The following is a 22,600-nucleotide window of genomic DNA, read 5'->3' on the forward strand; positions in this document are numbered from 1 at the left end:
TGTCACCCTCAGAGGGAAGAAGTTCTTCTCATGTTCAGACGGAACTTCCTATGCTTCAGTTTGTGCCCGTTGCCCCTTGTCCTGTCGCTGGGCACCACTGAAAAGAGCCTGGCCCCATCCTCCTGACACCCACCCTTCAGATATTTATAGGCATTTATAAGGTCCCCTCGCAGCCTTCTCTTCTTCAGGCTGAACAAGCCCAGATCCCTCAGCCTCTCCTCGTAGGAGAGATGCTCCAGTCCCCTCATCATCCTCGTAGCCCTCCGCTGGACTCTCTCCAGTAGCTCCTCATCTTTCTTGAAGTGGGGAGCCCAGAACTGGACACAGTACTCCAGATGGGGCCTCACTAGGGCAGAGTAGAGGGGGCGGAGAACCTCCCTTGACCTGCTGGCCACACTCTTCTTAAGGTGACAAGGTGCTGGGCCATTTTGTCTAGACCGTGCTTTTGCCAAGAAAGATTGGACCAGATGATCCTTGAGGTCCTTTCCAACCTGGTATTCTATGATACAGTATCATAAACCCTGAAGATAATACGAAGTGCACAAACTGAGCTGTTGCTTAGTTGCCATAGTTCAAACTTTTCTTGCAGTCTGAAATATACTTTCTACTGGAGACTCATTTTATATCTAATTTTTGGTGATTAGGTAACTGCGTATTATTTAAAAATACAAACAAACAAACAAAAAACCCCAAAAAACCTAAACACAAACCAACCAAACCAACCTTCTCCTTCCCATCCCTACTAGTTGAGGTATATCTCTGCCTGTGAACCCTGGACAGCATATGACTATCTCTTTTTAAAGTTCTTTTCACACTTTGCTGGTGTCTGCTGGTGCTGCTTTCACTTTAAGTTTTGTGTATGTCCCTATTCAAAATCCCCCTCAAAGAACAAAACCGGAACATGAACACAGAACAAAAGAAATAACTCAACAGTGCAATGTAACAAAACAAATAGCATTCCAACAGTTTGGCAAGTGATGAGTTCACCTGAGATTAAGTGATCTTTAGGCAGTCTGTAACAAAACGTTGCTTTGCAATAATAGCAGAAAGGCAACAAATTCTTAAAAGAAATCAAGAAGGTATACAATCTTGACAAAGTCTCTTATTAGTTTCCTTCGGTTATCTCTTCCCCCACCCCCACTTATCCGTTGCTTGTCTACTACAGTTGGCTGCAAAACATACAGCCAGAGAGACTGGCTTGAAGGCATGTGATGTCTGTAAATAAATCCACAATAGGATCCAAGCTAAAGAGGTGATACATGATCAGCCTACTAGGACAATTCTGCGCATGTGCATATGCAGGTAAAGTCTAGGTTATATTAAATTAAAAAAAAAAAAAGTCAGTGCGTTTGTCAGGCTTCATCGCTTTTTTTTGTCAATGCTTTCTTTTGTTCCTTGTTGTGCAGATTACAAACAATTAAGGGGGGGGGTGACAACAGTCCATCATAAATGAGAAAAAGCTGTAGTAACACTGAACTGCATAACATAAGCAATAAGCATGTGCAAATTTTCGAATCATAAGAAGCAGTCATTCCTCTCTTACAACATGGTTTGACTGTTTTGAAACACGTGACTGTACACTAGTAAGGCTGCTCCTAGTATGTGCCACTATTTAAAGGAGAGGGCCTCAGGTTTTCAAGCATGTGGAGCAGTCCTATAATGTGCTGTAGGTGTCAAAGAAAGATCACAGATTGTTTTCATTTATTCACTGTACAGGCAAAAGCAATACCATTTCCTTCAGAAACAAGTCTCCACTATGACACCTTGATCTTCAACACAGCAGGTGTGATTCAAAACCCAAGTCAAGTCAGCTTTTTATGGATTCCTTCAACGAGAGGGGCAAGATGGTCTCTCATCTGTGAGCTGATCTTGGTTTGGATCAATCTAACCAAAAGAAAACAAAAAACAACCAAACAAAAAAAACAAAACCAAAACAAAAGCAGCACCACAACAACTCAGTGCATTTTAGAATCAACTGCTAGAAATAAAAAATCAAAATTCACAAGTTTAAGACATCTATAACGATATATGGCATTCCCAGTCCAAAGGTTATTGAAAAAATTGAAAAACTTCTAGTCAGACAAAACTGGATAAAAAACAAATAGAAATATTTAACATTAGATACAGGGGAAGACTTTAAACTACAGGTTGATGGTACTTTAAGGATAACCATGAATAACTAATATAAAACTTAAAAATTTCTGCTTTACTAGCACAGAAATCTTTTGAATTATCTTATATACATAAAAAAAGATGACTTGACACATCACTAGAAACATAATTTAAGAAATATTTAATTGATTTGAGAGAAGTAGAAGAGTTTTGCTTGAAAAGGCAGAAAGTAATCAATAAAAAAATCATTCTACTTTTAAATTTAAAGTAGTTAATCCTCAAATATCCTATGGGATGTTTTAAAAGTTTACATATTCTAAAGCTAACCTCTTTTTCCTTTCTACAGGAGAAAGAAGGGGTACAGCCTGCTAACCTAGGTCTCAAAAACTGGATGGTAAGAATAGTTTAAGTGTACAGTGCATCTTTTAGACAACATTGCATCAGTTAACTTCATAGAGAGTCCAGAGGAGGGCCACAGAAATGGTCAGAGGGATGGAACACGTCTCCTATGAGGAAAGGCTGAGAGAGTTGGGGCTGTTCAGCCTGAAGAAGACAAGGTTCCAGGGACACCTTATAGCAGCCTTTCAATACCTGAAGGGGGCCTACAAGAAAGCTGGAGAGGGACTTTTTACAAGGGCATGTAGTGATAGGACAAGGGGTAATGGCTTCAAGCTGAAAGAGGGTAGATTTAGATTAGATATAAGAAAGAAATTCTTCACTGTGAGGGTGGTGAGGCACTGGAACAGGTTGCCCAGAGAAGTTGTGGCTGCCCCTTCCCTGGACGTGTTCAAGGCCAGGTTGGATGGGGCTTTGAGCAGCCTGGCCTAGCGGAAGGTGTCCTTGCCCATGGCAGGGGGGGTTGGAACTAGTTGATCTATAAGGCCCCTTCCAACCCAAACCATTCTATGATGTAGCCTTTTAAAAAACAATAATTTAAAAAGCTTCTTTCTAAATCTTAAAGTACCTAAAACGAAAAGGACTCAGGAGTCGTGCTCTATGGTTAAGCTATAGCAGAGTTCTCGGGAAAGTGCCTAGCACACAAAAAATGCCCCTCTGCCCACTCATTAGCACAACAGTGTTTCAAGGAGGGACGGAAGGAGTGGGGGGAATCATGCTACATAATGCTGTTTTCCTAAATTGGGTGAATTCTGGCAAAATTTGGCCAGATGACACTTTTTTCATTTGTCCTATATGACCGCTTTTTCTTGAAAAACATAAACATGAAAAGCTTTGAAATTTGCATCTCATCCATGGTTATTCAGTGACTGCATTTTTAGTTCTGTAAAGGCTGAAAGTGTTGAAGAACCGTGTACTTCAGAAAACTTAAGTTACAAATGAATATCAGCTTGTCACTTTTCTACATGAAGCTTCTGAAAGCCCTACATCCACAGAACTTAAACACACATGCAGGCAAAACAGTATAGTGGTTGCTATAAAATGTTAGGAAGCAGTAGAGGTGAAAGATTTGAAACCTTATTTTTAATACACAAATTTAAAAAAAAAAATGTTGCTAAAACAGTAAACAGTTAGAAAATTTCCAGAAAGTATGAGACTAAGGAAGAGTGATTCCAAGGAAAATTACCTTCCAGGTCTGCAGCTCAAGGAAATAGCGTGATAGAGAAGCCAAGGCACCTCACAGAGCACCTTTTAAATTTAAGGTTGCAGAGTTCACGTTAAAAATTACAAAAAAAAAAAAAAAAAAAAACAACACACAAAAAAGTAACCCGTGCTGTAAAACAGGCATGGAAAACTCTCGATGCAATTCATCTGCATCTTACAAACAAACAAAAGCCGTCCCCCAAAAACAACTGATTCCATGTTCACCATTTTAATGGTTTCTCCTAATTTTAGGAAGGAGAAACAGCTTCCTAAACTTCTTCCACAAGACAAAAAAAAACAGACACAAGCAATACATGAATCATCATATTCTGATAGATATACCTACTTCTGAATATAGGGGCGGAGGTAGAAAACGGAACTCCTGGATGTATGCAAATAATGGTCCTTGAAGTACTCTCTCAAAATCATCAAAAGCAGCTATAGGTGCAAGGCTGGACTGTCTGTTTTCCTCTGTGACCACTTCTGCATAGCTAGGAGGTGCTGACGGGAGAAGGGACATGCAGTTTAAACAACAAGTTCTTATGCATGTCAAAATATATAACATGATAAATATTAAAGTTTAATCACTGTAAGATTCACCAGCGGGTAGGTGAATTCTTAAAAAACTTAAACAAAAAAGGAAGACTAGACTATTTCATTTTATTCTAATATTAAACTTATGTTTAAAAACAGACTGACCACTGTTCATTGTGGCTTCATTATCCCCTTAAAATGTAAAGCATACCAAAGATAATTTATTTCCGTACAGGTAGGAATGAGAGAACACTGCAGTTCTCTGGACTCCAGAAGTCTCCAGGTCCGGGATTTGTACTTAAAAAACCAGGATATTTGTGGAGTCCTGGCTGGACGAGAGGGGACATAGTTTGGTGCGTTGAGCAACCCAGGTTCTGATCCGGAGGTGAGCCTTGGGAGCGGCTGACACGGAACCCTGCTGGGAAGGCAGAGCGACGAGCTCGGGACACTGGAGCAGGGGGAACGTCACCGTTTCCTGCCACACTGTCACTTCCTTCCTGCCACGTTGCTGTTTCCTGCCACAGTACTGTTTTCACTTCGAGATGCAGCTCTGCACCAATCACAACGAGTTGCAGTAGTTTTGCCTATATATGGGTTGGGGTTTTAACCATTCAGATGCTGTAATAGTTTTGCTATATAAACCTTGTTTTGCTGACTAATAAAGGTGTACGATCATACTCATATTGGGGTCACATCGTTACAACGGTCCGTTACCCACGCCTACAGATATTAGATATGTGAAAACAGAAGGAAGGAAATACGTAATTCTTTCTTTTGCCGTAAGAGATTTCCCATAGAAAATAATATTATCTTTTCACAAAGCCTTGGCTACCAAGGCTGGTGAGAGACCCCAGAAACTGCTATTATGGGTTGTAATGCCTTATAACCAAGGATGCAATTGGGATACTGGAGGTGGAACTAATGAAGTTGTGCACAGATACAATGGCATCCTATGCTTTCTTTTCTGCCACCTTCCAAGGCAGCTGGATTTCACTGCTTGTCCTACGGAGAAAAAGGCAGGGAGGGAAGAAACTCTGTTGTTCTACATAGGACAAGCAGATGGCAAGAAGACATCCACAACAGATTTCCTGTGAGCTTTATTATGAAAGGATGTAATTTGACTCTGTTGGCAAGACTGCAATGAATAAAACCAACAAAAATCAAAACAGACTAGCAAATTGATTGGGATTTGTATTGTTGAGTTACCTTCTGGTCTTTCAGGCAGCGTCAGACCAAGCCAATTCATGTTCATGCTACCCTGGCTGCTCACACTTGATGTTCTGCTACTAAATGGATGTAGAGGAATGGTACCAATGACCAGTGGCAAGTTAAGGAATAAATCCATGGCTCCTGGAATATCAACATAAACCTGAAGAAAAACGAAACAAGTGTATGATTAAGATGTGGAGTTTTATCAACACTTCATAAGTATTCGTCTAAGTTGTCTTTCTATGGAAGTTTCCATGAGGAGCTTGTTTCTAACAGTCTCTTTTAGGGCCCATGCCCCTATGGAGACAGGAGCTCTTCAAGTTAAAAGAAGAGTTTTAACATGAGCCGTCACACGGAAACGCAGTCTACTCATTAAATGCTTGCTTAGTTGATAGACAACTGTTTTAAGAACGTGCATGATTTAAACTAAATTTACATACCAGATCTCCTGTCAGGACACTAACACCAGAACAAGTATTTCTTTCATAACTAATTGTCACAAAATGCTGTGCTAGGAGTTTGTATGGAATGTTGGAAGCTACTCATTCTTGAGAGTGAAACAGGCCACTCAACATACCATCAGTGAATATTCCACACGGATTATACTACAGTCAAGGATTGAAGGGGAAACAGGCGGAATTTTCAACTGTTTGCCATTCCAGGTTTCTGTTTTGCCAGATGACAAGGATTCCCCACGGAGGTTGGCAACAAGCTGTTTGACTTCCTTCATTTTCCCTCTGGCATAGAAGGCTTGTGTTTGGTAAATGGTTGCCTTTGGCACCACCATACGGGAAGAGCAATTCTCAATCTCAGCAAAGATCTGAATTGATTCACCTGAAATAAAACCACACAATTTCAAGTTCTCTTTACATTTACAAGGCAGCTTAAGCAAACTGTCACATTCTGTTACAATGCACCAGATGCTGTTATCACCGTTCTATCTGGATAAACATCCACTGATGCTAACAGAAGCAAGATCCCCACAAGCTGTTCTACGAGGAAAAAAAACCAAACACACCACAAAAAATAAAACCCAAAACATACCAGTCTAAAAGATGAGGTCCTTTAACAATCTAGAGATACTAGTGCTGTCTTAGTTAACAGATTATACGGACAAGATTGCTAAATGCAGACTGAGATGGTAAAAATATCCTTAATGTTTCATTTATATAAAAACAGTAAGTAAAAACTCTAGCTTTAAAAGAGAAGGAAAAACATATCCTATAATTACTTCTATTACATACCTGGGGTGTAGCCCTTTCTTTCAATTTTGGCACTTAAGGATATTGGGCCGGAGGTACAAAGCCAACAGCATAGAGTCTTTTCTTTTGTGCCTGCTTGGGGTGACTGCAAGAAGAGAAAAATATTGTCCATTAAATTAGGAGCTTGAAGAATCTCTTCATGTATTTAAATCAACACAGGAAACAAAATATTTAAGCTAAACTACTGTAATCTTGACCCCTACTGTTTCCTCAGTTTCTGAATGATCCCGTTTCATCTATATTAAAAAGACTTATTTTACAAAACATCAGGATTTAGAGCTTGATCTGAGCCCATTAAAGTCAAATGAGAGACCTTCGATTTTAATGGAGTTTGCGCAAGGTCCCTTTGCAAGTCTTATTTTTCACCCATACACACAAGAATCCTATTTCAACGGACTTCTAAATTGTTTTCCCCTCTAGATTAAAATTTGAGGAAGGGATAAAATAAAGGAATTTTAGGCCAGACTGAAATCAAATCCTTGTTGAAAACAGCTGTGATATTAAAGTTATTTTTATTAAAATGAAATTTCAGGAAAGGATTGTACGGAATTGTGATAACTTCTCCCCATCAGTAGAAAACTATCCATAGGGAAATTATCAGTTATGCACTGCAGTAAATTTTTTACTTTGCATTTTTAAGTTAGCAGTCCCTCACTAAAATATTAAGATTTGCACTGTTCCTTCCATAGATTATTCTTTATTTATAATTGAAGAGGAACAGTTCACCAAATTTTCTTCCCTAATGAGCTTCTACAATTTAGTGGTATCAATTTAGTTTGACAAGTGCATTTCATGTATTGTAAAAAAAATCAAGCAACTCCAAGTACAGGATAACTTAGCCTTCAAAATACCAGCAGTTAAAGATTTGCTAAACTGATATAATACTTAAAAGAAGAGCTGTAGTTAAAATAGCAAATAAATATTAGGTAAAATTGCATGTTGGTGCTGTTTCAGTTACAATACTTCACTATTTTTATGCCAGAAAAAGAATGAGTAATTCCATCAGTTCTTACCAGTAATGAAGGAGTGTTGATATCTATATGTTCAAAGACTGTAAATTCCTTCTTTAATTTTACTGGTAGAAGCCAAGGCCTATGTAATTCAGCTTTCACCCAATAGCGCACGCTGCCATGTCTGCCTTCGAATGAGGTAGCAAGTGGTCTGTGCAGGACAAAGGTCAAAGTTGAGTCCCTTTCCAATAACAATACAATTGATCAGATTAGGAATTAGTATGTAGAACTGTATTTTTAGTGCATAGTAATAAGCATAATTTATTTGCAAAGTTTCCGTATCTCAGAAAAATGTAAGATTAAAGTTGGGAGAAAATAATATCTCCAATCCATCCAACAGCAGTTTCATAGAAGTTTTAACCAATTAAAGAATTGTGCTAGAAAATGCCAGAAGAGTACACATTTCCTTTAGACTTAAGAGGCCATTTTCAAGTGTAGAATAAAGCATGCCCTTTTAAGGTCAAATTAAGACCACCAAATAAAATTAGCATTAGTACCATCCAATTATTGTTTTGGACACTGTATTCTGTAAATAATTGTGTATTATTTACTTGGTTGGTATCTCAGTGGTTTGTTTTAGCTATAACCAAGTGCTTTTGTAGTTTGCTTTGCCTTAAGCACAGTAGTTAAACATTTCAATTTAGAGTTCTGAATAGAGAGGCTATTTTGAGCATCTTCTAATTTTCCTTTACCCCGATGAGGCCATCTTAAAATATTTATATATATTTAAAAAGATAAAGACTATTCTGCTCTGAACGCCAAAAGACAAAGGAAGTCCTTTGGGGGAGTTGGGAGGGGGGAGGATGTGGAAAGGGACTCCAAACCTTTCAGCATTACCCTTTTTTCCTCCTCTCCCTCCTCCTCCTTCTCCCCCTCCCCCCCCCTCGCAACATCATAAGATGAAGGGCATAAGATTCTTATATTCCAGTCATGTCCAGTTAACTGTAACTTGTCTTTTCCTAACATGTTTTGCCTTTAACCTCAAAGGAAGAATTTTTATGTTGCACTATGTTTGAAATGCATCATAATAAAAGATAAGTTATGGGCAAAGCTTCCCTCCCTAACTTCTATAGGGAATAATACTAGCTGTGCTAGTACTTTACTAGAATGATTCTTTCTGTTACTGGTTTGACATCTCTGTTTGCACATCTGAAATGTTTACTTTTTTTCCTTAATAACGCAAATGAAAGGATTTTTCTAGTCAGTCTTCAATGTTTCATCCTGCCCCAGTATCCTTTAAGGCAAAATCAGAAAGGCCAGTCAGTGTCTTATTTTCACTATTGCTTTGTATTTGGTTGTACTGGATCTGGCCGGGATGGAGTCAACTTTCCTCATAACGGCCCATATAGTGCTGTGCTTTGCATTTGTGGCTAGAAGAGTGTTGATAACACACCAATGTTTTAGCTATTGCTGAGCAGTGCTTGCAGAGAGTCAAGGCTCTCTCTCCAACACCCCATTCCCAAAGGCCAATAGGCAGGACAGCTGACCCAAACTGACCAAAGGGATATTCCATACCATATGACATCGTGCTCAGCAATAAAAGCTGAAGGGGAAGGAGGGGGGAGACGGACAGGGCTGACACAGACATTCACGGTCATGGTGTTTGTCTTCTCAAGCAACCACTACACATACTGAGGCCCTGTTTTCCAGGAAGTGGATGGACATCTGCCTGCTGATGGGAAGTAGTGAATGAATTCTTATTTTTGCTTTGCTTCTGTGTACGGCTTTTGTTTTTCTCATTAAACTGCCTTTATCTGAACCCACAAGCTTGTCCATCTTATTTTCTCTCCCTGTCCTGCTGATGAGGGGGAGTGAGAGAACAACTGCGTGGAGGGCTGGCAGCCAGCCAAGGTCAACCCACCACATTGGTTTTGTTTTAAATTAATTTTAGAAGTATTCTATGGATACAAAATAGCAAGAAACAGTAAGGAGACAGTGTCAAATTAGTGTTCTTCAGGCCTTTTATTACCAGCTTTCATTTTTTCATTATTATCAAAGATGGCTTCATAGTTATTCCTTCAAGTCACTTGAAGAGAACTTTAGTGTTTTAATCAATGCTTGTGCTATTTTACTGGTCATCTATTTAATCTCAAACATAATATTCCATGTTCACATATACTGTTTTGTTCTTTCATATTTGAACATCCCTTCCAGCTCAAGGGAATATCAGTATCATCCTTATTACTTCTTATAGATGAGATTTTAATCTGAACCTTAAATTGACTTCTAAAAGCCTCCATATATACTGGTCTTCTCCAGTGTTCCAATAATATCTACTGTAAAGCCCTGTGCTATTCACCGAAACTGATCCGTAAAAGCATTTATCATCTACAGGTTCTGCTAAAGCCAGCCCCTCTAATAAGCAGATGGTTTATTAGCTTTAATATTAGGTATTAGTCTAATATTCTGTCAACTTTTTTTAACCTTAATGACTTCAGTGCTTGGCTTTTACAGCAAAAGGCTCCTCCTGCCTGCTTCCCTTCTTTCATCTATTTCCAGACTCTCTCTGTTCCTTTATATTTAATTTTCCTGCAACTCATGTTTTAGCTAATTTCCATGTTAGTAACTCCTCTATGTATAAATCTTCCCCTCACAATGTATACATTAGACACCTCAAACTTTGTGTGTGTGTGTGTGTGTGTGTATGTGGCAATTTATCTTAAGACTTTTGCTATCATTCTTGCTTCACCTTTGCTTTCCGAGACAAGCGGGATTAGGTATGGGAATGTTTCTTGCTTCATCCACCCATCCATTTGCTTATTTCCATCCTGGCTTTTTGCATAAAGGTCAGCCTGAGTACATACATCCTATTTAAACTAGAAGAAAATCTCTTATTTTGTTCAAATGTGGTTAAGCTTGCCACATCTGTTTCAGACTGAGCCCAAACAGTTAAGCTCTTATCACTAGTTCTGATGGCCTGCATGGCTCCAGTAAAATCTTGTTTCATTTAGAAGATACCTCAGCCACTCTGCAGGACTCAAAAGACACAAATTCCCCTCCCTTCTCCTATGAAGGAGTAAAATGCTACAAGACATGAGTCAATAGACCTCAGTCAAAAGAGAGTGTAACCAACTGGGCAACAATAAGCTCCTGTTTTGTGAAAAACTCTTAACCCGTTTAAAAGCAACCTCTTCAGTTTAATGAGATTATGACCTCTATTGCATGTCTGTGCACAACTCCTCCTACCATTGAAAAGGTTTCCCCTCCACCCACAAGAATTTTTCTTAAGCAGGTATGTATCTTAGCCTTCTCTCACACAAGCTGCGTATTGCATGTAAGTACTTACATCTGTGGAAGCTCAAAGCTGAATGCATATTCATGCCTTCCTGAATGAATGGTGTGAAGGCCACCTTCATAATTGTCATCATCTAGGAGGGAAAAACCCAATATGCTATTCCACCTGTGAACATTTTACATAGTATAATATATTATATAGGTTTCTTTTCCAGAATAAGAGGGATTTATACATTCTTTACAATACCAAGAACACAGTGTCCCAGAAACAAGTCTCTCCAGTTCATTTGTATTAACTGCTAGATGTATGGCTGCAGAATTTTTAAGGTTAGATGAGATTCCAAGATTCACCTTACATAAAAGCAGAAGTTAACTTGTTTTAATTTATGATCTTGATTCTGAGTACTGACATAGTTGTAACTGCTGCCATTTCAAGGTCTGCCTGAAAGATCTGTAATGGAAACTGTGTTTTCCAATATGATTTCTAGTTAAAACTTAAAATGAAACAGAGCGCTCTAAATAGTATTAATTCTGCTACATTAGTAGATTAAATTTAGTAATTCAGCATCCTTCTATCTCATGCCTAGCAAGTGTCCAAAAATTTATTTTTTTAAAAGAGTGCACAAGCACCACCTAGAAAGTACCAAACAAATTCAGGGGCACGAAAGGTGGCAAGCTGTCCAATTAATGTTGTTTAGAGATAATGTATCAAAAATTCAAAGTTTAGCTCGATTTTGCTTGGACAGCAAAGACCCAAACATTTCCTAATTTCAACAAGAAATATGACCTTGGTTTATAGTCATGATTCCTTGTATTGCTGTGATGGTACGCCCCCCCCATCGAACCACCGGGCAATCTTAGAATCAGCCGACATTGCGTTATTGCCTTTGAACAAGAGCAACGAGCTGGGACAACTCGTCATCTTTTTTGCCTTTGTACAAGAGCAGTGAGTTGGGACGATCAAGCACCCCCTGACCATACCTGAAACTCCTGCTACCTGCTTGATAAGTGTCAGAACTGCACAGTCTGGGGAGCACTGGAATTGTACTGTTGTTGGCAAGATACCAGAATTGCTCCATACAGATTGTGGCCAGGATGGAATTTTACTGATGACCAAAGTCAATCATCTTGAGACCCTATAAACAGCGGTACCAACTGAGGCCCTTTCAGCCCTCCTGGACCGCAGCTGTGCCTAGTATGTCCCTCTGAGTGGGACGCCTCTCAGAGCCCTCAAACTCTGAAGTTACTGTCGCTGACGGAACCTGGGCTGAACTACAGGGATCCCTCACTCCTTGAGGCTCAACCTTCGCCCGCTGAGAAAGTCATTTGAAGTGAGTACTTCACTGAACTCGAGGGGAATTTTTAACAGGTACCTTTATCTATGCATATTGCCTGTGTGCGTGCGTGTGTGTGAATCAATTCAAATCGAGTGACAACAAAAAATGCTTTTACAAATACATCAACCACAAAAAGAGGGCCGAGGAGAGTCTCCATCCCTTATTGGATGCGGGGGGGGGGGGGGGGGGGGAACATTGCCAACAAGGATGAGGAAAAGGCTGAGGTACTTAATGCCTTCTTTGCCTCAGTCTTTAACAGTCAGACTGGTTGTTCCCAGGGTAGTCAGCCCCCAGTGCTGGAAGATAGGAATGGAGAGCAGAATAAACCTCCCATAATCCAGGAGGAAGCAGTTAAGAACTTGCTATGCCACCTGGACACAGTGTTTCTGTTTGCTTGTTTTTTAAAAAAATTAAAAATAATAATCTTTTCCTCGCACAAGTTTTTTCATCCCTTCTTCACTTCCTTCCTGCCAGATCAGCAGTCCCATTGAGTCTGAGCAGCAGCAGCAGCACTGTGGTAAACAAGTACTGAGCTGTCAAATACAGACTAGGCTGGAGCAGGAGAGGACTGGCCTAAACAGGCGTGAGCAGATCCCCTGCCAGCTACTCATACACATACAGTATACGTTACACCCCACCACATTTGCTCAGCAACTCTGCTCACAGCCTAGCCTGACTACCACAGAGGTAAGGAGAGAGGGAGGGGCACCACCCATACCTCACCATCCGGTCTCCTCATACCACAGGGCCACGCTGCTGGCTTGCCCCAACCTGCCCTGTGCTACGTGCAAGGTGACACGCCAATCCTGTGCTTTCAGGAGCATGTGCTGACCATTACTGAAAGATGATTACAGATAGTGCTGGCTGGGGGCGTGGGAGGGGAAAGACAACCGAGTGAGGGATGCGAGAAGGCCACGTGTCCCAATGGCCACCCCTGCTCGCAGCCCCTTGCTGGCCCAGTGGATGTGCACGGCAGGAGCTTGAATGTTTCTGTCTGCCCCCAGAGATGGACTTTCCCCAAGAAAGGCAGTGTGCCCTCTGAACCATCAAGACCGACATTGTCAGGCAGGCCCAGTTCACAACAAAAAGTGACCAGGGTGACAGTGTTATCAATATCAGGATGGTATTTATTCAGTTAAAAAGATAATAATGATTGTTGTGCTGGTTGTAGAACTCAGAAAAAGGGTGCGGAGGAAATTGATGAAGATGTTCAATTGTTAGCTGCTCCCCCTCATGAAAAGAATGAAAGTTCTAGTGAAGATAAAATTAGTACTCCTGTAGCAGAAGAACTAGGGGCCAAAAACCTAGTATACAAGCCCCTCTCAGACAGGTTGTTGGTCCAGGTGGTGATCCTGTATATGTGCATGTACCTTTTACTACTTCAGATTTGTTAAATTGAAAACAAAATGTGGGATCGTATCGAGACAATCCAGAAGGAATGTACAGTACAATTAAAACCGTAATAATAACCCATAATCCTAATTGGGGGGGCTATACAAGCTCTTTTAGAATATTTGTTTACAACAGAGGAGAGAAGAATAGTAGTGAAAAAGCTAGAGGAAGAGTAATTCAAGAGTATGGAGAAGTCCCTGACATGAATAATTATCTCCCAACTGGGGATCTGGGATGGGATCCAAATACTGGAGGAGGATTAAAGAAACAGAAAAACCCCAGAATTGGGCAAAATTGTATGAAATATGACAGGGAGATAAAGAACCCCCATCTGTTGTTGTTTGTTTTTTGGTTTTTTTTTTTTGTTTGTTTGTTTGTTTTGGGTTTTTTTTTTTTTAATGAAAGATTAGGCAAAGAAATGCTGGAGAAAGTCATAGTAATACTCCTCCAGAAGCTAATCAGTGTGCTTATTGTAGACAGGACGGGCACTGGGAGAAAAATTGCCCATCTTTATTTGATCACGGAAAATGAACAGAAACAGCTGCCGAGGTATTGGCAGAAATAGGATTAGACTGAAGGGGACAGGAAGAATCTATTAAAGTCTCCCCAGCCGATCCTCTGGTTCCACTAAAGCTGAGGAAAGAAACAATAAATTTTTAATAGATAGTGGAGCAACTCATTCGGTACTTACTGATTGGAAGGGACCTTTAAGTAAAGTTAAAACTAGTGTAATTGGGTGAAAAGGACTCTAAGGTCATTTTTACAACCGATTGAGTGTGTACTATTGGAAATACTACAGTAACTCATTCATTTCTCTATATGCCAGAGTGTCCCTTGCCACGGTTGGGGCGAGATTTGTTATGTAAACTAAATGCACAAATAACTTTTTCTGAAAATTTGGTTCAGTTACATATTCCTCCAGAAAATGCATGGAGAGCTCAGATATGCTTGTTGGCTAAGAAGAATGAAAGAGAAGAAGATATTCCAGAAGAAATACCGGATGCTGCGACTCAAAAAAAAAAAAAAACCCCACACAATCAGAATTTAACACTCCAATTTTACCTGTAAAGAAACCTCATTATCATGAATATAGGTTGGTACAAGATTTAAGAGAAGTTAATGTGAGAACTGTAGACGTGCACCCTGTGGTTCCAAATCCACATGCTCTGCTTTTGTCAGTCCCTGACAGCAATATTTATTTCACAGTTCTAGATTTAAAAGATGCTTTCTTTCGCATTCCAATGGATGAACAGAGTCAGCTCATCTTTGCTTTCGAATGGGAAAGCCCGACCACCAGACAAAAGACTCAAATATGTCGGACCATATTACTGCAAGGATTCCAAAATAGCCCAAGGTTATTCGGTAATGTACTAGCAAAAGAATTGGAACAATGGCAAGGTAATAATGGACATGTAACATTGTTGCAATATGTGGATGATATGTTAATTGGTTCAAGTAATCATAGTGAATGTTTAGAAGCTACAATTACTTTACTCTGCTGAATTTTTTGGGGGGCATGCAGGAGATCGTGTCTCCAAAAAGAAGGCACAAATAGCAAAAGATAGAGTTCGATACCTGGGCAGAACGGAAGGCAGCGATTTGTAGAATTGCTGTGCCCACAACAAAGAAACAGCTGAGAGGATTCTTGGGTATAGCTGGATGGTGTCGGTTGTGGATTCCTAATTTTAGACTGATCGCTAAACACTATATGCTGCCATCAAGGGTCTGGAGGGACTACATGAGAGGCAACAAGTGGCTTTAGGAGTCCTAACTCATATGTTAGGAAGCTGGAAGAGACCTGGGGGGTATTTCTCAAAACAGTTGGATGAAGTCAGTAAAGGATGGCCTGCTTGCTTGAGAGCTGTTGCTGCAGCAGTGATTTTAATTGAAGAGGCCAGGAAACTGACCTTAGGACAACCTACAACTGAGATTGTACCCCATGCTGTGATCTCTCTCCTAAAAAACAAAGGACACCATTGGATTTCTCCTAGCAGACTGGCCAAATACCAGGCTGTTCTGCTGGAGCAGGATGATGTCACCCTTTCCATGTCTGCCACTTTAAATCCTGTGACTCTGCTGCCGATCTCACAACGAAATGAATTCCAACACGATTGTCTGACAACAATCGAGCAAGTCTACTCCAGCCGACCGAATCTACAGGATACTCCTCTTTCTGATTTTGATTTAGAGTTATATACAGATGGAAGTAGTTTCATATCCGGAGGAAAGCAATGTGCTGGATATGCAACAGTAACCAGGGACCATGTTCTGGAAGCCAAACCTTTATCTTGCAATACTTCAGCCCAAAAAGCAGAATTGATTGCTTACTGGAAAAAGAGCAAATATTTTTACAGATTCAAAATATGCTTTTGGAGTTGCCCATGCTCATTGGGCAATTTTGAAGAAAAAAAAAAAAAATAGAGAGAGAACTTTTAAGCAGAACAATCCAAAAGTGGAAAGGAAAACAGTAGCAGGAAATGTAAAATGAGGACTAATGCTTGGGGAATATTGGCAAATAGATTTTTTAGAGTTACCTAGATGTAACCAGTATAAATATTTGTTAGTCCTCGAAGATACTTTTTCTGGTTGGCCTGAAGCTTTCCCCTGTCGCACCAATAAGGTCAGAAAGATAATTAGAGTAACACTAAAAGAAATAATTCCTAGATTTGGTATTCCAGAAGGAATATCTTCTGACAACAGACCTCATTTCATAGCCCTACCTTTGGCCCTAGGGTCAGAATTTCGATAAGTCTCAAAGGGGGGAAATGTTATACTAAGGAATAAAAAAAGGGAATCAAAATGTGAAATGATAACTGAAATTAACCAGACTACTGCTGTTGTAGGTATTTTTGTAAGGCCCTACCCTTATTAAGTTTAAAATTAACTATAGAAACTAAGAGACAGGATTTTGAATAATGTGTTATTGTTTCATTAGAAGAATGTACCTGTCCAAAGTAGAACCAGAGAGTGATGAATCGTAAGAATAGCTAGCGAGCTATGAAAAGCTGCTGAGACTGCCAGAAGAAACAGGTAACCAGGGGAAAGGTAATTCCGGCAGGGGGAGATCACGACCACCGACTCACGGACCACCTACCTCAATTATATCCCAGACGCAAAAGATGAAGAAACTGAGCATGCCTACTAATTTACGTGCTGGACAAAGAGACTTCAGCCAATCGTTTAATAGAATAACAATGCATATGTATTAGAAAGATGAATACGGAAATGTTAAGTGTATAAATGACTGTCAATTTGTGAATGAGGTGTGCTGTCTTGGGACAGACACCCATATTTGCACAAATATGCAATGAAATACCTCTGCTCTGTGTGTATATTGGCATACTGCACACTGGGTAAACGAAACCCAGGTTTGGGGACAACAGCAGCATTCCCCAGCGAGGTAAACTTGTACTCCTCACTTCACAGCTAGTGCCCTCCCCCACCCTGCATACTCTGCTAACTCCTCAGGGAAACAGGGCCCGGAGTGCCCCCAACCCCGCACAGGGCTGACCTCGGGGTGGTCAGAGCCTGTTTGCCCTTCTGATTTGAAGATCCGGTAATAACCTAACAGTACAACATATACTGTTAAGCAGGTATCCTTTATTACGGTGCCGGGCACACGGAGGATCTCTCCTCCAAATGTGCGTGCCAAACACCCTGTCATTTCAGGTTAAATACAATCACAATATACATATTCATTATATTTCCAATAAATGCTTAGCATATTCATGGCTTTTCCAAGAACCAATTAGCATATGTTAATGTCTTTCACGCATGTCCGTTGGCACCTCCGGGTGGTCGTCAGGGGTCTTCAGATGAAGGCTCGTACTCCTCATCACAGTGTCCGCTGGTTGACCTTTGTTTCTGCACAGACTCAGTTCTAAGATCACGTATACCTTGTCCTTCCAGGTTGTTTTGCTCTGGTTTTGTTGCCCTCTTGGTGCCTCTAGCTCTGTAGTTTGGTGCATCTGCTCTCCCAAGGCCAAGCTGTCTGGAGTAGAATTATTTAGGAGTCTCTTATCCTACAGCCATCCCAATTATCCACTGAGGACAAAAACTTGCTTTGGTTTCAATTTTTTTGTCTAATGACTTAAAGTGATAACTTATATCTACATACATCCACTACATTCCTAGGTTGAAACAGGGGTTAGTACAATAGTTACAGCATTAGATCACTATGTATGCAAAAATACAAACCGCAATAATAAAAACTACTAACAACTAGAAAATATTATTAAAGCTACTTTGTTATAGTTTCACATTTCTCATGATCCCTTCTATCAATTCGTCCATGGCCGGCTTCTGAAGAGGACCCTGCTCGTTGTCCTGCCTGTGATCCTGATCCAGATTCCGATCTGCGCATTTCTGAGTCCAGTTCCTGTCTACTGCTGAGGCCAGTCTGGGACTTCCTGGTGCTGCCTGGCAGCTGCTGGTGGGATGCCAGCATCCCGGCACCCAACTCCGGGAAACTCAGTATCAGTTTTGTATATTTTACATTATTTCTCTTAGTATTAAAGTTATTAGTAAAGCTGTTTTAATTTCCAATTTGTAAGTCTCTCTCCCTTTTCCTTCTTTTTCCCTTCCTCTGGTGGGAGGGTGGGGGATAACAGAGAGCATCTGCCACACAGTTTATTGCCGCCCTGGTCTAAACGGTGACAGATTTTAATTGGTGCCCATTGTGGAGCCCGAGGGCTCAAGAGCAGGTCTGAGTTCAAACTCAGGTTCCGGCAGGAGACCAGGCTCAGTCGAGGGAGTATAAGGTTTTTCTTTGAGAGTTTGGAATTGGAACAGGCAGCTTTCATTCACCGTGCCGAGTGCCTTGACATTAAGCTTAATATTATACGATACCTTTTTAGAGCTTCGTTCAGACCTAGGTGTCGTGGTACTGTTTGGGTTGTTCACCACTGGTTCCGTGAGGTTTATGAATTTTAGGCATAGTAGCCTCCACGGCAAGCGCTGTCAATATTGCTGCTCCTGCTACAGCCCCTGCAGCCCCCCCACCTCCAATAACAGCCCCTGCAGCTACTTTGACCCTGACAACTGGCACTGCAGCTATGCTAACCTTAGTGACTGCCCCTGCAGCCATTCAAACCCCCACGGCAGGTACTGTGATTACTCAGGTGCCAGCGGTATCAGTCGCCCCTGTGGCCAAGAGGAAATACAGGGGAAAACCAGAGCAGGGAGACGGCGCATCATCATCATCATAAGAAACAGAGATAGTTATCCGCTCCTTATCCCTGGAGGAGTTGGGAGGTACAAAAAAAGATTTTGGCAGTCATGAAGGTGAGTCACTTACCACCTGGTTGGTTTGATGCTGGGATAATGGGGCTGACTGATAGTTTTGACTTAGATGGCAGAGAAGCCATGCAGTTAGGATCCCTGGCCAGAGATGGTGGCATTGATAAGACAATTGGGCAAAGGGCAGAAAAATCAAAGCCTCTGGAGGTGAATCTTGTCAGCAGTGAAGAGCAGGTATCCCTACAAGAGTGATATCATTTGCCGCCTAAGCAAATGGACCACCATGGAGAAAGGTATTAAGTACCTGAGAGAATCAGCTGTGCGAGAGAGAATTCACAGTGACCCACGGACAATTATAAATCCTGACAAAGTGCCGTGCACCCGACCTTTATTGCAGAAGGTTGTGCAGAGTGCACCATCGACATGTCCACTTATTGGCAGTAATTAACTTCATACAAGAGGACGAGGAAGCAACTGTGGGTGAAGTGGCCACCAAATTGCAGCAGTTAGAAGACAGTATATCTTCCCCCCTACAGGCCTGCGTCTCAGCAGTGGAGAAGATGACTAAGACAGCTGAGAAAAAAACAAGTAGATGTTACAACAAATACTTAACAAGCTCGACTTTCTACATACAGGAGCCTGTGTCAGAGCCATTAGGAGGAGACGCCCTTTTGAGGGGGTCCTCGGGGTGGCCAGAGCCCGTTCGCCCCGCCCCCAGCACACACCAGAGTGTGGACAAGGGAACCTCGCTCTTCCCTCACGTCCCAGCCCCCTACAATCGGCGGCTGGCATCGCCTTAGCAACAGGCTAACAAACCCCAGCAGGCCAATGACAAGGCGGGGACAGAGAGTGGCCTTCCGGACTATGCTAGGGTACGAGGTGTTGAGTTAAAACTCCACTCGGTGCGGCGAGCGTTCGCAGACCTGCCCCTGCAGCCAAGGGAGGGGCAGCGGCATCCCGGGACAACTACTTAAGTTTTTACTTGCCACACATGCAGCGGTGCGCACCCTGTCTTGCTTCTGGTGTCAGAACGTGTCAGATCTGTCCCTTCCCTGCCACCTTTTGTTCCCTTTCCAGCCAAAACCAAGCACCTACTATAGGGGTCAGCATTTGGATCTACAGTCCACATGCAAAGTCATTGCTGCTGCTTAAGCAGACAGTCAGAAGCATGGGGTCGCTCTCCTACTTGTAAGCATACACCCTGCTATGAACGATTCATGCAGGTTTGCACGTTTCTGTCATTTACAAACCAGAACGAACTTTCACATGAGAGAATTATTTGTAAGGAGGCAGTATAAAAAACATTTGAGCTATAAAGCCACCTCATAAGTGACCCGTGCCTGCTTGCATCGCAATAACATTATTAAAATCAATAGCAACTCCACTCTGCTACAGTATTTATTTCAGAAATGCTTAATAAAAGACTCAATGCAATCTTTAGTCAAACATCTTTAAAAACTGCATTTTACTGCAGAGGATCTATGCAGTAGTATGCTGCATATTTAAAAAAACAAAACAAACAAACAAGAAATCCCAACAAAAACAAAACAACACACCAAAACACCCGAACCAAATCACATAATCAGTTTTAACATTTTCTTGTGCTAGGAATTAAGTCATCGCCACCACCTGACATGTGCAACCAATCTGCAGAGAGAAGGAGTACTCCCTCCCTTCTTCCCAGGACTGGTCCCAAACAGGATTGAACCGCTTCTAACAAAGGGTGGAAACTTCAGAAAAAACAAGCTTAGAGTCCCTTATACTTTCACAACATAGCTATACAAACAATAGATTAGCAAACTTAAGACCCACAATCCCACTCACAATGTAACACCCCATTTTCATACCCAAAATAAAGGAATTTGCAGGGCACTTTCCATTTCTATAGGGGCTTAGCGGACCAGGTTTTCATCGAATGCAGGTTCCAGAACTCCCCAACTCAGAAGCGATGCTTGGGTGGTACAACCATGACCTCTCATTTGGCCTTTCAGACAGATTTTTACATTTGGATCCCCCACAGAGGGGTTGAATAAAAGAAATAAAAGTAACTTACAAGTATACTAGTTTAGAACAACAGAAGAGATGGAAAATTACAGGTGGGGTGGGGATAGCATGTCAAAGTAAGCCACAGGGAACCTTTTATCTATCAACAATGAACCAAACTTAAAAAACATCATGTATCAGTCATAAAGTCAGACTGTATCTATTAGGTGTTAAAAAGTCTAGTGTTCATTACACTTATGATTCAATGGGATGCTACCAAGAAATTTACTGAATATCTGGTTTTGATTTAACAGTTGTTTTCCCCATAGAGAAACAAATCCTGCTAATACCACTAAAGAAAAAAACAACATCACATATAAAAAACCCTGTATTTAAAAAATGCAAATACTTACAAAAAGACTCTGTTAAAAGGCAGGTATTTTAAGAAAGTCCCGTTTTCAGGTACTTTGAAAATGCACCTCAACACGGTTTTAATATTAAGCAAACATTCAAAATAAATAAAAAAATATAACCTAAGAATGTAACCAGCATTTGTTATCTTTAGAAATAGTGAACTCTATGAGACTGCATATTAAAAAGGGATAAACCAAGACAATGCAAAGATGTGTCTTTTTTTCCTGGAAAAACATCTGTTTGTAGTGAATGAATAAGTGAAAAGCTTACCTCTTTCATGCCCAAGTAGAATGTCCTTATAGTTAAAATATTCTACTTCTTCAGTATAATTTTGTGTATAGGCAGTGTTGGATCCAGCATTTCTAGATTCAGTCCAATGTACTTTTGCATGTCCTCTTGCACAGATTTTAAGAGATTTTACTCTAATTTCCCCAGTAACTTCTAAACTGACCTTTCCTGAGACTGTGTCCCCACTAGAATAAACAGGGATATTGCCGTCATTGAGGCAATCAAAGCTTATTGTCAAACTCTTCACCTTCCCCAGCACCATATTTTATAACAAAGCATATAAAAATATACCGTAAGAGGAGAAAAAAAAAAGTCAAGGTCTCATACAAAACACGATCCCCACTTTACACTAAACAACGTCCCTGCCACCAAGATCAGGGTGTCCCCTACAAACGCTTCATCAGAATTACTGAGAAAACCCTGACAGCAACAACCACCCAACGCTGCAATCTCCTTACAAAGACAGCTGCCTTCACGCTGCTAGCTCACTTTAAGAACAGCTTTGTGAAAAACAACCTGCCGCGCATGCGCGAGTCGAGTCGTGGCGGCGATTTCCGCTGCCGCTTGCGCGTATCTTCCGTGTCATGTGCGTTTTTCTTGTGTTCTTGCTTCCGTTTCGTGTAGAGAACCGGAGCGCTTCCTGGTGGAATCAAGGCTCCACTGCGAATCCGCAGTACGGTGTTGACATAGGTACTGAAGAACTGAGAGAAAAACGTCTGTGGCAGGGGATGTGAGGGCTCCTTATCCGGAGGGTTTCAATGTCTCACTGCCTGGCACGGCCTGGGTGCCCTGGCTGGCTGGCCGGGAGGTGTCTCGGAAGGAGCTGGCAGCTGAAATCGGGCAGTGGGCGATGAGCGCCGGGCCCCGGAGTCTGGCCGCGGCCGGCACGGGTTCTCCCCCTCAGCCGCGGGTTGCCCTGGCTAAGAGCAAAAATAGCAACGATTCTGTCAAGGAAATGCTCAGCTGAGGCCGGCAGGTGAGCGGGGCA

At 41.3% G+C, this 22,600-nt stretch overlaps 1 protein-coding gene across 4 annotated transcripts; it reads right to left on the reverse strand.

Moving 5' to 3' along the window:
- Positions 1-269: 269 nt before the first annotated feature.
- LOC142365611 (arrestin domain-containing protein 3-like) lies at positions 270-22,106 on the reverse strand. 4 transcript variants are annotated; one of them, XM_075446545.1, is made up of 9 exons: positions 21,595-22,106; positions 11,013-11,094; positions 7,730-7,877; positions 6,699-6,801; positions 6,032-6,288; positions 5,452-5,614; positions 4,058-4,212; positions 3,695-3,756; positions 270-1,884 (listed from the first exon to the last, which is right to left on the reverse strand). In XM_075446545.1, the coding sequence occupies exons 1-9, from the start codon at positions 21,872-21,874 to the stop codon at positions 1,803-1,805; spliced, it is 1,332 nt and encodes a 443-aa protein (XP_075302660.1). In that variant the 5' UTR covers positions 21,875-22,106; the 3' UTR covers positions 270-1,802. The 4 variants fall into 4 exon arrangements, with proteins under 4 accessions (XP_075302660.1, XP_075302659.1, XP_075302662.1 ...); XM_075446544.1 differs by having other exon boundaries at positions 7,730-7,907; XM_075446547.1 differs by lacking the exon at positions 3,695-3,756.
- Positions 22,107-22,600: the final 494 nt, after the last annotated feature.

The sequence above is a fragment of the Opisthocomus hoazin genome, chromosome W (genome assembly GCF_030867145.1).
Source record: "Opisthocomus hoazin isolate bOpiHoa1 chromosome W, bOpiHoa1.hap1, whole genome shotgun sequence".
Classification (NCBI taxonomy): domain Eukaryota; kingdom Metazoa; phylum Chordata; class Aves; order Opisthocomiformes; family Opisthocomidae; genus Opisthocomus; species Opisthocomus hoazin.